Below are 16,395 nucleotides of genomic sequence, written 5' to 3'. Positions count from 1 at the left end.
GCTCATTCAGTCCCCGTCCAGCAGCAGAACCACGTGACATCAGAGAGGCCAAGGCCGGCCGAGGTGCCAGGGCCGCTGCCGGACGAGAAGTTTGCACTTTGGTCGCCGCCGCTGAGGTAGGGTTTCTCTCAAAGGGAGAGAAAAAAATTTTCGGGTATAATGATTAAAACAGGAATGGATTGCATGTAATGTTGGTTTTACTCCTTAAGTAATTATGTTGTAGGTCTATCAAAATGGATTTTTTTCTTAATTAATTATTTTTTCTACAACAAATGAATTTTTTTTTTTAAAGTACAACAAATGAATTTAGAGAAGGAGAAAAAGAAGAAAATAATTTGAGGAGATGGATTGCATGTAATTATTGAGCATTTTTAAGTTGTCTATAATAAATGAATTTGAAGAAGAATGGGAAAGAAATTAATGTATAGTTGTTTGATTAGATATATAATGAAAAAAAAATTTTTTTTGATCGGCCCGAGGGGCAATAATATCATTCATCACAAGCCAGAATAGGCCCTTACATACCCTTCCGCTGCCATTTAAGGACATAGGCAGACAAGAAGATAGTGGTAGTACCTACAGTGGTACATAGAAATAGACCTACTAATTAGACAATCAAATACGTAGAGGTAGCGGGGATCCTCCATTGGTACTACGCCAGAGGCGCTAGATATCTAGGTTCCTAATACAAGAAACATTATTGTAATTAGACAAAAGCTAAAAACATAGGGTTGGGCCAAGGGCCTAAACCCTACCCCAAAATAACAATGGACTAGGGGAGAACCCCAGCCCAACATTTCGTGGCCCAATAGGGTAGTCCACCAAGGAATTGGCATCAAGCCCATCATTCTAGTACGGTCCAAGTCCACCTTCTCCCACCAACGACCCGTCGTGCATCACCGTCCGGCCAAGTTCCGGCCGACCCACATCACCAGACCAGCGTCGCCACGAGCTGCCCCACCACACCATCGGCGATCGATCCAAACTGCTCCAAGCCACGCCACAGCGACATGGATCAACACAAAAACCAATCCCTGAACCAGGCTTCGAAACCCCACTGCCATTGAAACATGGCACCGCCGCTCCAAAAAACCAGCAGCAGAGATCGGCCGCTGGACCATACAACACAAACACCGCCTTCGCCGCCCACCCAGCCGCACCTTCTGACCAAACCCGTGCGAATTCTTCCGACCAAGCCCTATGGGCATGTAGATCTCCCATCCGGCAGCAACCCCATGACGGTAGGCGAGGCCGGAGGCCCGCACCGACAGCCGGGCGCCGCCGGACGAGAAAGAAAAAAACATTGATCTCCGAAACTTTGTTTAACCATTTGATCTCCCATGACCGTAGTCATCAGGTTTAACCATTTGATCAATGTTTTAATCATTGCTAATACAGACATTGGTGAATACTTTTTCGGTTTTTAACTTTCAATTTATCAAAGATTAATGATGATCTTTATATATATAATAGAATCTTGATGTATGTACAGGGCATAATTGCATTAGCAATATCAGTAAAATTGCCACAGCTGCGGCCACCTCATTGTGACATTACTGCTGCCAACAACAACTACAAACAAGCCAATGATTAAGCAGTATTCACCAATGTTTTTTTCTTTAACCCTGATGACTACGGTCATGGGAGATCAAATGGTTAAACATGGGAGATCCACTGGTGCAAACCATTGATTAAGCAGTGTAACGTCCCACATTCTTGTAATTGGATCAATCAACTCCGAAACTTTCGTTGGAGCCATCTAGGGAAAGAATCGGGAAGGACATCTAGGGAAAGAATCGGGAAGCCAACAATCATGCCAAATATCAACAGACTCTCCATTACCTATTTGCTAGTGAAGACCACGTAACAATACATCTCTAGCCTCCCATATGCTGCAAAAAGGAAATGAGGGCCTATCTCCCAATTCTGCATTGCTAAAATCACCATTAGGATAATAGACTGCTTTGTACAATCTAGCTATAAGAGAATTTGGATTTTTCAAAATTCTCCACCCTTGCTTTGCAAGCATCGCAAGATTAAACCAGTGAAGATTCTTGAAACCCATTCCTCCTTCCATCTTGGGAACGCATAATCTATCCCAAGACTGCCAATGAATTTTTTGTTTTTCTTCCGAATCTCCCCACCAGAAACCTGCACACAATTGTTGCAAATCTTCACACATCCCCGTAGGCAGCATGTAACAGTTCATAACATAATTGGGAACCGTTTGAGCAACTGCTTTGATCAAGATTTCTTTTCCTGCACCACTCAATAGTTTCTCACGCCAACTCACCACCTTCTTTGTGAGCTTTTCTTTTAAATAGCCAAAAGCAGCTGTTTTATTTCTTCCCACGAAAGTAGGTAGTCCCAGATACCGTTCATGTTTATCAACTCTCTCCACACCAAGTAGATTAGCTAAATAGAGTTGCCTCTCCATGCTCACATTTTTGCTAAAAGCCACATGACTTTTTGTAGATTAACACGCTGCCCAGAAGCCACCTCATAAGTGTGTAAAATATTTCTGAACTGCTGACACTCTTCATCAGTTGCAGCCCCAAATAAGAAGCTATCGTCAGCAAAAAGTAAATGATGAACCTTTGGAGCAGTTGGAGCTATTACTATTCCTTGAATCCATTGCTGCTGAACAAACTACTCAATCAGAGAAGATAACCCCTATGCACACAAAATAAATAAATAAGGGGACAATGGGTCTCCTTGTCTGATGCCTCTGGAAGGTCTAACATATCCTCTTACCTCCCCATTCACAAGAAACGAATAGCTAACAGTCTTGATACTAGCCATAATCAACTCCACCCACTCAGGATCAAAACCAAGTTTTAATAACATAGCTTGAAGAAACGCCCATTCCAATCTGTCATATGCCTTGCTAATATCCAGTTTCAATGAAAAGTGACCATCACCGCTTCTTCTATTAGTATTCAAAAAATAAGCCAGTTCAGTAGCAACAAGAGTATTGTCTGAAATTAATCTGCCAGGAACAAAAGCACTTTGTAGAGGTGAGATAACATCTCCCAAAATTTTCTTCAACCTGTTGGCAAGGACCTTTGAACAAATTCTGTATAACACATTACATAAGGCAATAGGCCGTAAATCAGCCATATGTTTAGGATCCTTAACCTTAGGTATCAATGTAACATGAGTAAAATTAACCTCTCGGAGCAACATTCCAGAAGAGAGAAAATGCTTCACTGCCATACAAACATCAGGCCCAACTCTGTGCCAATATTTCTGGAAGAAAAAAGGAGACATACCATCCGGGCCTGGAGACTTCGAAGGATGCATTTGGAAGAGTGTTGTTCTCACCTCTTCATCAGAGTAACCCGCCATCAACTCTTGATTCATTGTTGTGGTTACCTTAGTTTGCACGGTATTAAGAATCAACTTCATAGCCCTAGGGTTACAACCTTCCGTCCGAAATAACTTCTGGTAATATGAACTAACAATCCCTTCTATCTCTTGTGGCCCATTCACCCAATGCCCAGACTCATCAAACAAGCCCAGAATCTGATTTCGTTGCTTCCTATTCGAAGCCCGGCGATGAAAATAAGCAGTGTTACGGTCTCCTACCTTTAACCACAAAGCCCTAGATCTTGTATCCACAACGTTTCTTCTTGAGTAAGTAGCTCTTGAAACTTGGCTTGAAGAGCCTGTTTTTCTGCAAGATCAGATGCAACAAAGGGAGTTTTCATCAAATCATCCAACCTAGCTCGGATTGCTCGCATTTCAACCTGCCGAAACTTAAACGTACTCTTCTGCCACTTAAACAAATCTTTTCCTGTCTGCTTAATGCGTTGGCAGACTTTACTCATAGGATCACCCTCAGCTGCTGTTTGCCAACCCCTCTGGATCACCTCCTCACACTCCTGATGAGTCGCCCAATATTGCTCAAAGCTGAACAATGCTTTTCTCCTCCCAGACTGACGTACCGGAGCATCACTGACTGCCACAAGCAGAGGACTGTGGTCAGAGGTACTCGAGTGCAGATGAGTAATACGGGAGCAGGGAAATAAATTTTGAAGCTCCTCAGTCCACAGACTCCTATCTAGACGCTCCTTTGTTTGATAATCTGACCATGTGTACGGGCTACCACAGTAACCCATATCGATTAAATCACAATCAGTCATCGCTTGCCTGAAAGCTTGCATTTGAGGCAATTGTCGTGGTACACCACCAGTTTTTTCAGAGTTATCAGCTATCTCGTTAAAGTCTCCAACGATGAGCTATGGCAGCGTCGTTTGAGCAACTAACTGCCGCATCAAGTTCCAGGTTTCCGATCGATCAGCCGTCTGGGCATACCCATATATGCCCGTAAATCTCCACTCCGTTACAGACCCTCTATCACCAATTGACACATCGACATGGCGCTTCGAGTAATTCCGGATATCAACCGGTACGTCGTTTATCCATAAAAAAGCAATTCCCCGTGAATCCCTGCCCTGCGACTCTCCCAGACAGTTATCAAATCCAACTTTCACCCTTAGGGTTTCTAACTGCTTTTCAGAACACAACGTTTCAGAGAGAAACAGGATCTTTGGTTTCTCCTGCCGAATGAGATCAATCAGCGCTCGCCGCCGAGAATGGCCATTACATACCCTTCTACTGCCTTCAACTAGACAGATCAAGAAGGTGTGGTAGTACCCACGGTGGTACATAGAAATAGGTACACTCATTATACATCAAATTCGTAGAGACTAGCGTAAATCCTCCTTCAGTACTACTCCAGAGGCACTAGAGATACAGAAAGTGCATAGATCCCTAAAAACTTAGGAAATTATTGAAAGTAAGTTCTACTAACATAGGATCCCTAAAACAAAGAAAATGTTTATGGGCCTAGGGCAAAAACCCTACCAACCCAAAAATTCAAGCCCAAAAGCAGCCCAACAATAGGCCCAACCCAACCATTCTTCACTCTCTGTGCAGATTTGCCAGCAGCACCACCATCACCGCCATCAGAACGAGGACTCCACATTGACGCCGCTGCACCATCACCCCGGCTTGGAAACAGCCACGCCCATGCACGCCTGAAGATGAACCGAAAACTAGTGCTCCCATCCATCACCGCTTCAAAGCAATGAAAACAGGTAAGCCGGATCCACGTCCAGCCTTCGAACAGAGCCGACCCAAGGGCCCAGCCATAGAACTCAGTACCCGTCCGGCAACACCGTCATGATAGCAGTGCGACCAAGGTCAACCCTGATGCCGGTCAGAGTGCCACCGGACAAGTGGTGATTTTTCCACGTCGCCTCGGCCTTAGTTTCGAGAGAGAGAGAGAGAGAGAGAGAATACTCGTTTGAATAATGATAAAATTAATTAGTAATAAATACTATTTAACTAAGAACTAAACAGGTTACCAAATTTTAAATATTTTAGACCATTGGATATATTACTAATCCAATTGTCCAAAATATTTAACAAAATGGGTGTATGGCAAACACCCGGGTACCTAAGAAAATTCATTTCTACCCACTTGGTTTAAATCTTCGAGACTGGGAAAAAAAATGCTCTACCCTAGCCGCCGCTTGCTAGGTTTCCAATGGCGCTCCCTTGCGTCAATCCAAATCGGTGTTATTTCTTTGCCTCGAGAGGAGAAGAATGTATGCCGCCCTAAGAGTGTCGAGAATGCGCCTCTGCCGGCCGAACTCGTGCGGCGCCAATCTTCAATGGACGTCGCTATTGTGCGTCCAACAACAAGTGGCGTGCGATGTAAATGGGGGACTACGAATTACTCTTCTCATGTGAACGTCGGTGGCCGGCGTTGGCAGTCGTGGGTGATAGAGATGAGATCCTCTGTCAATCGACCACGCATAGGACGTCTGAAGAATCTGGATGATAGGCTTGCAAAGCTGAATGGGATCTGCTCTGGCCGGTTGTGGGATGCGGTAAAGGATCGTTTCTGTCCCAAAAACAAGGTGGTGGCGATCTGGTATTCCAGCAATGCAACAATTCGGCTTCGAATTGCAGGAGCTATGAAATCGAACATTGGTCTTGCCATAGAGTTGCGTCCAGATGCAGCGAGAAGACCATGGTGGGTTGTGGCGATGCTGGGTGATGGTACTGATGCTAATCGGAAGGTGGTAGCAAGGTTGGAGGATGTGGTGCCCAGAATGCATTGGGTGGCGGCGATGTTGACCGCGGGTGCAGAAGAGGGTAGGCCAACATTGGGCTGGGTGCCCAGATCGGTTTTGTGGCCCAAGTCACGGTGGTGGCCTATTGCAATTTGGATATTCAAAGTAATGCCTGGCGTGATTTGGGTGTCCAGAGAGACGTGGAGGCCCAATTCTGTTTGGGTACTAAATAGGTGTTGGGTGGCCAAAACAAATAGGGGTCTCTTATGGATTGTGCCTCTTTCATGGGACAAACTATTGGATTCAAATTCTATGGGGTTTCATATTTCGGATCCAGGAGGATGGACCCAACCAAACCTCCTAGCCATGGTGTGGAAGGCAAGGAGAAAATTTAGTTTTTTTATTGAACTATGCCTATTTACTGTGTCCTAGTTTTGTCATAGTTATAGGTTTGCTTTTAATAAGTGAGCACTGGTTGTCTAATGAGTGGTGCTAGCATACCATGTCCTAAACTTGCCCTTGAGATTGGCAAGGGAAGGTATGTATCCGTGTCATTCTGGCTTGAGATGAATGAATGATTACTTGGTTCAAAAAAAAAAAAAAAATCCTTTCTTTTGGTGGATACATGTTTATATTTATATTTAGGGGTATTTTAAGATGAAAAGACGAAATGAATTTTCAATCAGCCATGGTATTTACCTGGCTATTTGTATCCTCTCACACACAGTGTCTCTCTAGTCTCTCCTCACACAAGCATAAGCTAATCTCTGGCATGGCTTATCTTTTATATTAAATTTTCTCGCAAGCAAGACTGAAAGTAAGCAAGAATTGTATGACTGAGGCAGAGATTTGGCTATTCAAGATCACGACCATCAAATATATGAAGTTTATGGTAGGTTCAGGGAATCAACAAACCTAAGGAAATCGACGTTCAAATATACTCCAAGAGTATTGAAGTTTCTAGAACACATGCATATGGCAGAGGGAATCAAGAAACCTAGGAAAAGCCATTTTTATCTAGCAAATTAACTAAATGCAGAGACCTGACTATAAATTTTGCATTTCTTTCACTTGCCCTCCCCATAGTATATGACATATCTAAACCCTATACATACAGGAGCATAACTTCATTGGAACACAGAGAAAACCATCCACTCAAACGGTTCAATGTTAATGAAACAATGGATAATTACCATTAAGCATATCCAAGTCAAGCGTATCAATATCAAACCCCGCATCATAGTAGCAATCAAAGACGTGGCTGGGGTCATCAACATGGGTGCCAGAGTGAGAAAGCAGTTTCATCACAGACATATATTAGCTATTGAGCCATTCTTCATGCCATCAAGGAGCCAGAGGAACTGCCCCACACCTTCCAAAGAATGACAGGAGGGCACCTCCGATCCGGGGTGTACCGCGGTGGGTAATGTCAATGATTTGACCATTTCCATACATTTCACGGCGAGGTGGAGTCAGACTATAGGAGTCCCCACTGGAGAGGGAGCAGTCAATAGTGGTAGTGAAAGGATAGGCTGTGGTAGCGAGGGAAAGGGTGGTGGTGGTGGTGGTAAGCAAAATGGAGCAGAGTAGGAAGACGAGTACGAGTTTCATGGTGCGTGGCAGCAGGAGCTTTGGGATTTCAGTTAGCTAACTATATACTAATTTCCAATTTCTTCTTACAGGCCAACAATGGTCCAGGCCGTATACAATCTTTTGACTGGTAGTACTCTAATGGTAGTCTAATGGAAACCGATGCGGCAAAAGTAAGAACGGGTGGCACATTTCGGCCCATTTTTAGTAAAACTATAAGGAGAAAATGTCTCTGATACTCCTTCTAAGGCAAATGATACAGTATATAACTGTCTTTTGAACCACAAGCAGCATATACCGGCACACGTACTATAAGAAAATTATACCATTAAAATAATTTTTGCTTCGTTTATCATTAAACTAATTAGTACCACAAAAGCTGATGGTGGAGGACGATATTGTTAGGAAATTCGGGTCACCTTCTGAATTCCCAATAACCAAGACCGACACTGAATCAAGACAATAATCACCAACTATGCAAGCAAACACAAGATTGTTGACGAGGTTCGGTCAAACAGTTGACCTACGTCCCCGGGTGATGATGATGGTGGATCCACTAGACGAGAAGAAGATTACAAACTTTTGAAGAACGTTTTTGGTTCTTCCACTCAAATAACCTCTCTCCTCACAACCCAAATTCTCAATAGAGAATTCCCAAATACACCCGATCTCTCAAAGCTTGCACCTCTCTAAAATCTCTCAAATTATCAGAACTCTCAATTGATCCACACATAAAGCTATGCCTCTAAGGTCCTATTTATAGGCTCACAATTAGTCAGACTTATAATAGGATTCAGAATCATAGAAGGTAATCCTAAACCTTTACTTCCAAGGAAAAACTCCATAAATCCTAGATACACTATAATAGCTTACCCAAAGCCTTCAGAAGTAAAGAATCCAAAACAGACAAGGATTTAGATATTGAGCCACAATCCTAACAATTTCTACCTCGGCTCAAAATCTCTAAACTTTCACTGAACGTAAGCTTCCTTGGGTCTTCTCAACGAACCACGATCACCGCCACACCTCAATGCGCCTCTTGGCGCGCTTAACATTAAGATGAGTTAGTCAAGTTTGAGAAGCACTCAAACTTGACCCTTGGACAACAACTCTTTCCCTCAAACATGCAATGTGCAGCCGCTTGCATGCAATCCAAGTCTCCATCAAAGTTGCCAAACCTAATAGGAGCGATCTTTAATGGTTTGCACAACTCACTTCGAGCAACATCCCCTTGAACGAATTCTCCACCATAAATGGTACCTTCTCTTGACGCATCATTCTCATAACACCAAGTTTGCTTCTCATTGTCCTTACTAAATCTACTCTTCAAAGTAGGTGACACCTTAATTGTGGAATATGCATGAGCTAGCATATCTCCACCACAAACTTGTGTTGGGATCCTTATGGGTCTGTCTCCCTTTAAGGACTGCTGCAATGTTGGTTGCTCTTGAAATTTTACCTTCTTAGAAGCAAATTTCGTTCCTCCACATTTACTATTGCTCATCTTCCCCGAATGCCTATAGGAACCAAGATTGCCAATCTTTCCACCTTGAACAAAACTTTCAAAAGAATCAACTGTTCCACCTTGAACAAAGCTCCCTTCCAAACGATAGAGACCATTTACCTTCTTACCCTTCATCACTACGAGTGCTCCCTTCAAAACCTTCATATTTCCATCATGACCCACAATCTTGTGGCCTTCCGAATCCAAAGTGCCAAGAGATATCAAATTCCTATCCAACTTAGGAACATGGCGAACATTCTCTAAAGTCCTCACCGATCCATCATGTACCTTCAATTTGATTGTTCCAACACCAGCAACTTTGTAGGTATGTGCACCCACCGACTTTACTAGACCTTCCTTCACATACTTGTAGGAAGAAAACCAATCCCTATTGGGACACATGTGTTCAGAACAACCTGTATCCAAAATCCACTCATCTTGTGGCTTTCCTAAACATGATGTGACCATGAGTGCATCTCCATAAAATTCCCCATCATCTTCACTCGCCACCGTTGCAGTAGTAGCTCTCTTTGACTTCAATTTTGGACAATTATATTTGATATGCCCAAAATCATGACAGTAATAGCACTCCTTATCTTTGTCTCTATCTTGATCTCTAAAATTTCTCGACTTTGATCTACCACGACTCAAACCCTCTTTCACATTAGATCTCCCCCTTACAACCAAAGCAGATGTATTTGTAGATGTCTCTTCTTCATTTTTCTTTCTCCTAGATTACTCACTCAAAAGGGTATCCCGAACTTCGTTGTAGACCAACTTATTTTTCCCAACTGAACTGCAAATAGAGTTGACGGTAACATCCCAAGTATCTGGCATGGAGGTCAATAGTACCAATGCCTTGAGGTGCTCTCCAATTATGATATCTACCGTGGCCAATTGTTCGACAATATCACAAACCGCTGCTTGTTGTTTTCGCACAGAACCACCTTTGCTCATCTTCATTGAAAATAACTTTCTCAATAAGTGTACTTGCTCAACAGCGCTTGGTTTCTCAAACATCTCAGACAAAGTATCCATTAACCCCTTAGTAGTTTTCTCATTAATCACATCGCGCCGAACTTCGTTTGATAGCGATAGTCGAATAGCTCCTAAAGCTTGAGTGTCAAGCTCCTCCCAATCCACCTTTTTCATGCCCTCCGGCTTAACTCCTAGCAAAGGCTTGGACAGTTTCTTCAGATTCAAATAGTCAGTTATTTGAGACCTCCACATAACAAAATCATGCCCATCAAATTTATCAACTCTTGTCTCGACGTCTTCAATCCCCATCTTTCCTCTAGCTCTTGAAACCTTGCTCTTGATACCACTTGTTAGGAAATTCGGGTCACCTTCTGAATTCCCTAGCCCAAGACCGAAACTGAATCAAGACAATAATCACAAACTATGCAAGCAAACACAAGATTGTCGACGAGGTTCGGTCAAACAGTTGACATACGTCCCCGGGTGATGATGATGGTGGATCCACTAAACGAGAAGAAGATTACAAACTTTTGAAGAACGTTTTTGGTTTTTCCACTCAAATAACCTCTCTCCTCACAACCCAAATTCTCAATAGAGAATTCCCAAATACACCCGATCTCTCAAAGCTTGCACCTCTCTAAAATCTCTCAAATTATCAGAACTCTCAATTGATCCACACATAAAGCTATGCCTCTAAGGTCCTATTTATAGGCTCACAATTAGTTAGACTTATAATAGGATTCAGAATCATAGAAGGTAATCCTAAACCTTTACTTCTAAGGAAAAACTCCATAAATCCTAGATACACTAGAATAGCTTACCCAAAGCCTTCAGAAGTAAAGAATCCAAAACAGACAAGGATTTAGATATTGAGCCGCAATCCTAACAGATATGACAACCATGCATGAAACTTAAGAATAAGAATAATCATCTAGCATAGGCGAGTGTAATTTCATCCAACATCTAACATGCAACTGAGCCAACACTCAGCAAATCAACCTGAAACGAATAACAATGAAAGCAGTGCATGATCAATTACCATTAAGGACCTCCAAGTCAAGCGTATCGACATCGAAGCCAGCATCGAGGTAGTGATGGAAGTAGTGTCCAGGGGAATCAACATGTGTGCCGGTGTGAGAAGGCAGCTTGAAAACTGAAGAGATGGAGCCGTTCTTCCTTTTGTGGGGGAACCACAGGAACTGACCCAGCACGCCGTCCGGGGAGCCATACGATGGCGTGGCCGTGGTGATCAGGTGGGTTACGTCGAAGATTCGGCCATTTCCATACACTTCACGGCGAGGGGGAATCAGAGGGGCAGTGTCATGGCCGTCGGAGAAAGAACAGTCGGCTGGAGCGGTACCGGGAAAGGAAGGATAGGCTGAGGTTGCGTCGGAGAAAGTGGGGAGTGTGAGCGAAAGGGAGCAGAGTAGGAGGAGAAAGAGTAAGGTCTTCATTTGTGTCAGCCCGTGGTTTGGGATTTCGTACGCTCTCTTCATTTCTTGACTTGTACCTCTAGCTGAGAAATTATTATGTGGTTCCGGACTACCACGTGATAGTTGGTATTGCCATTCAGACATTCAATGACTACTTAATTGCTTCTCAAGCTCTTCTTTCTTGTCATCATACACATCTTCAAGAAACACCTAATTATTGTTCTCCTAGATGGCACCTCAAATCAAGGAATTGCTACCCTACAGAACCTGATCTTAAATCCTTTTTTCAATGTGGCTAAATGGTAGTTCATCTAGAACTATCATTTCACAAACTTCTTTTGTCTAGTCTCCCTTCAACAATGCCTTAGGTTCAGTTTGTCCATCACTAATGAAACCTTTTGATCGACCATCTTCTAAGTCATCACACTAGGGTAGTTCTTACATAATTGTTTTATATACCTCCTACGAGTACTGGCACCATTATAGGAAGAATCATCACAAGCAAAATAAGTGCCATAATACTTAAATTTTGCATGTTTCTCAATTCCGGTCCAACTTGTTCTTGGTTTTTTATTCATATCGAAAAACCCGAATATATACAAGTCTCATATGTATGTATGTATGTATGTATGTATGTATGTATGTATGTATGTATGTATGTATGTATGTATGTATGTATGGCTTGTTCTGCTAAAGAGGTCCGTTCCTTAGCTAAGGAACAGATTTTCATATTTTGACAACTTTTCGATCACATATTCACATCTTAACCGTTCAGTTTTTATGTCCTAATGTATAAATCATCTCTGCAAATCTTCAGCCAAATTGATGATCGTTAAGGTATCCAAAACTGCAATTTACAATTATGAACACGAACGGTTTATGTTGGACAGATTTGGTTCGTTCATTGATTTAATCGAGTTTGATACCTTAATGTTAATCAATTTGACTGAAAATTTGCAGAAGTGATCTAAACATTAGGACCTAAAAACTGAACGGTTAAGATGTGAATATGTGATCGAAAAGTGGTCAAAATATGGAAATCCGTTCCTTAGCTAAAGAACGAACCTCCTTAGCAGAGCAAGCGCGCGCGCACACACACACACACACGGCCATAGATGATCAAAAATATTTTGACCCTAAAATCATTTCCCTAATAGAACTGATTCAGTTCAAAGTCAAACCATTTCCAGTTGTTTGACAACTCTTTCCTTTTTCATTAAGTTCGAACTGATTAATTAAATTTCCAGTCTTATCTAGCGAACTGATTCAATTTCATTATCAGCCTCTTTCATTATCATCCTTCTACTATTATCAGCCTCCTTATCCTTCGGAATTTCAAATTCAATGTCCATGGCCTCCTCATTAAATCAGTCATATGACTGTAACCTGAAATTCAAATTCTCAAAGTCATAAGATGCATCTCCAAATTCGGATTCTCAAAGTCTGACTTCACAACCTGAAATTCTAAGGACCGGAACCGACTTGGGTAATTAGCATATTGAAACAGGATTGCCTAAAAACTGTTATTTACAACAACAACAACAAAAAAAAAAAAAAAAAAAAAATCTAGACTGAACCGATCAGGTGGGTTCGGTTTGATCTTTCGAGTTTTCGGTTTTTTATACCCAAACCTACTTTGTTGATAGTTGCTATGTCAACAAAGGGCCCAATTTCCGACCGGACCGGATGCTTTAATTTAAGAATTAGTCCATTAATTGATGAGCTCAAAGACCTTACCTGCAATCTAGTCCCTCTAGTCTTTACCGACCTCCCTACCCTTGTTAATCAGAGGAGATTATCCGCCCAATAGGATGGTCTAATGATTTAGTAATTCTAAGTAATTCATTGTAAAAGATCTACCTAGCTAGGTAAGTTTTGGAAAAATATTCATGTTCTCCATGTTTGCCATCAACACATGGGTGCAATATTTGCCTTAAGTTCTCGATATGAGAATTTGTTATTTTTGACGAAGTTGCAAGTGAGGAGACGTGTTGATGAAAGAAAAATTTCACATTTTAAGAAGTCACAGTCCTGATAATCACACGAACCCGGAGTGCTTCATTGTACTGCTGAATACTGAGGTGCTAGTAAGAGAACATGACAAATAATTTGCTTGACTTTATATATACGAGCAAAATAATTTGTGCTTTGCTTCTAACATATAATTTTAGACTTTTAGCTCATCACTGGGCATATATGATTAAGAAACTAATTCTATGTCATTATGTCAACAACGTGAAGCAAGTCTAATTGAAATACCTTCAAATTTTTAAGTGAGTTTTTTTTTTTTTTTGATAAGAAAAGAAAACTATTTAAAGAGTGAAGCCTCTTGGGCAACCAGAGTTTACAACATCAAAAATTAAGGCTCTAGAAGCCTCACTTGGGACCCTATCACTCCACGACATAGGAGAAGCAACATCATGTCCTAAATTTGCAATAGCATCAGCTACAAAGTTTGTCTCCCTATAGATATGCTTAAAGGTAATTTGAGAGACAAATTTTTAAGTGAGTTTTAGAAACTTTATGATCACTCGCAAAGACAATGTACATAAAAGACTATATATGCGTGCAACTTAAACTGATTTTCCAATATGTATGCACTATTGCTTATAACTAGTTCCAAGCTAACTACTCAATCGAGAACCCCATCCCTTAAGAAAACAACCATCCTATCTTGCAGATTTCTTAATGTTCATAGAATCAGACCAAACAAGATCAACAGAGAACAAAAAGATATAGAATTGGCAATTTGAGCTGAATTTGATCCTACCAAAGTCCTCCCCAAACCTTTAAAAATGAAAACTAGTACCAGACTACCAGACAAGGAGACGTGTGTGTGATGGAAGGCATCCCTTCAGACAGCATTTTCAGCAAATCATGAATATAACTAAACACAATATCTCGGTGAATCTTAGTGCTCTCCAACCAGATAGGTAAGCTTAGCAAACCAAAACAGACCTATTGAAAACACTCAAAACTAGGCCACCATCCCCCACTTCACATTCATATTACATCATATTATTACTTCATCTCCACTGTCCTTCAAACTCATCAAACATGTCTGACCTTAACTTTCACCTCCTCCTCCTCCTCCTTCAATTTTCTCTCTTCTTCACCAACCATGTCCAAGCCCTCACTTCACCTTCAGACATCTCAGCTCTCAAGGCCTTCAAAGCCTCAATCAAACCCTCCTCAATTCCCTCCTGGTCTTGCCTAGCCTCATGGGACTTCACCACCGACCCATGCACCCTCCCCCACCGCATCCACTTCACTTGCGGCGTCACCTGCTCACCCGACTCCACCCGGGTCACCCAGATCACACTCGACCCCGCCGGCTACTCCGGCACACTCACTCCACAAATTTCTCAGCTCACTCATCTCTCCACTCTCGACCTCTCCGATAACTCCTTCTTCGGCCCAATCCCGTCCTCCATTTCCTCCCTCTTCTACCTCCAAACCTTGACTCTCCGATCCAACTCATTCTCCGGCTCCCTCACTCCATCCATCACCAAGCTCAAGTCTTTAGAATCCCTAGACATTTCCCACAATTCCTTAACAGGGTTTCTCCCAAACTCCTTGAGTTCTTTATCCAACTTGAGAAGACTCGATCTCAGCTACAACAAGATCACCGGATCACTCCCAAGACTTCCACCGAAACTACTAGAACTCGCTTTGAAGCGCAACGCGCTATCTGGGCCCTTATCGAAATCGTCTTTCGACGGGTTGACTCAGTTGGAGGTGGTCGAGCTCAGCGAGAACTCGCTCTCCGGGACCTTACAGTCGTGGTTCTTTCTCATCCCTTCACTGCAACAAGTTGACCTAGCCAATAACCGCCTGACAGGTGTCGAGATCGCGAGGCCCAGCTCCGGCAGAGGTGGCGAGCTCGTGGCCGTCGACTTGGGCTTCAACAGAATCGAAGGCTACGCGCCCGCGAATTTCGCGGCATTTCCGAGACTGTCGTCGCTGTCGGTTCGTTACAACAGGCTACGTGGCAAGATCCCAGTGGAGTACGGGAAGAACAAGTCGTTGAAGCGGTTGTACTTGGACGGTAACTTTCTAAACGGACAGCCGCCGCCGGCGTTGTTAACCGGAAGTTCAGGAATCTCCGGCAGCTTGGGGGATAATTGTCTACAGGGGTGTCCAGCTTCAGCTCAGCTGTGCCTTCCGTCGCAGAAATCAAACGCTATATGCAAGCAAGCCTATGGTGGAGGAAGAGGAAGACCAAGGTCTTGAAGCGTCGGATTGTCGGTCAAATTATTATTATTATTTTTTTTCTGAAGTATTGTTAAAAAAATAGTCCTAATAAAACAAATGTATGATGCTTATTATTAAGCAATTTGTAATATAAATTATACATTAGAAATTTTAAGATTGTTGGGTGGGTCTCTTTCTCATAATGTGGCGATGATAACCTAGAAGTGGTTACACCTCAATTATTGGTGATTGTACATGATCATAATAAGGTGGTCCTGATTTTAATGGGGGATGGGTACCTATGTTACGTTGGCCCTTATCAAATTTAACGACCATCCTTTACTTTTGTAACTGTTTAATTGTACAATTTATTTGTCGAAATTTTTTATCAAAATATATTTAAAACGCATTCAAAGTTTAACAGTAAGCTTTCGAACAAAAAATGTAAGTGTATATATATATATACACACACACACACACACATACTTATATATTAAAGTAAAGCAAGTTACCTTAAACATGTTTTGTGGAAATCTGTGTTTCATGAGATTCTACGATTCATTCATAATCAATTATTTTATGTCAATTTAAGTAGAGGAGATTGGAGTGG

General features: G+C 42.1%; 3 protein-coding genes across 3 annotated transcripts; 1 reads left to right on the top strand and 2 right to left on the bottom strand.

Annotated features, from left to right (window-relative positions):
• Positions 1–1,849: 1,849 nt before the first annotated feature.
• Positions 1,850–2,437, bottom strand: LOC133737147 (uncharacterized mitochondrial protein AtMg00310-like). The gene has a single exon (XM_062164763.1). It carries the CDS (start codon positions 2,435–2,437, stop codon positions 1,850–1,852), a length of 588 nt encoding a protein of 195 aa, XP_062020747.1.
• A 1,153-nt stretch (positions 2,438–3,590) lies between these two features.
• On the bottom strand, positions 3,591–4,145 carry LOC133737146 (uncharacterized). The gene has a single exon (XM_062164762.1). The coding sequence runs from the start codon at positions 4,143–4,145 to the stop codon at positions 3,591–3,593; it is 555 nt and encodes a 184-aa protein (XP_062020746.1).
• Positions 4,146–14,229: 10,084 nt separating this feature from the next.
• LOC133738842 (probable inactive leucine-rich repeat receptor kinase XIAO) lies at positions 14,230–15,988 on the top strand. The gene has a single exon (XM_062166514.1). The coding sequence runs from the start codon at positions 14,649–14,651 to the stop codon at positions 15,822–15,824; it is 1,176 nt and encodes a 391-aa protein (XP_062022498.1). The 5' UTR covers positions 14,230–14,648; the 3' UTR covers positions 15,825–15,988.
• The last annotated feature ends 407 nt before the right edge of the window (positions 15,989–16,395 follow it).

The sequence above is a fragment of the Rosa rugosa genome, chromosome 3 (assembly GCF_958449725.1).
Source record: "Rosa rugosa chromosome 3, drRosRugo1.1, whole genome shotgun sequence".
NCBI classification, from domain to species: domain Eukaryota; kingdom Viridiplantae; phylum Streptophyta; class Magnoliopsida; order Rosales; family Rosaceae; genus Rosa; species Rosa rugosa.
This window is presented reverse-complemented; position numbering and strand designations above follow the sequence as displayed.

Bases quoted from the DNA above. Each gene is read 5' to 3' on its own strand.
- LOC133737146 (XM_062164762.1), bottom strand. From the start codon at position 4,145: ATGACTGATTGTGATTTAATCGATATGGGTTACTGTGGTAGCCCGTAC.
- LOC133737147 (XM_062164763.1), bottom strand. From the start codon at position 2,437: ATGGAGAGGCAACTCTATTTAGCTAATCTACTTGGTGTGGAGAGAGTT.
- LOC133738842 (XM_062166514.1), top strand. From the start codon at position 14,649: ATGTCTGACCTTAACTTTCACCTCCTCCTCCTCCTCCTTCAATTTTCT.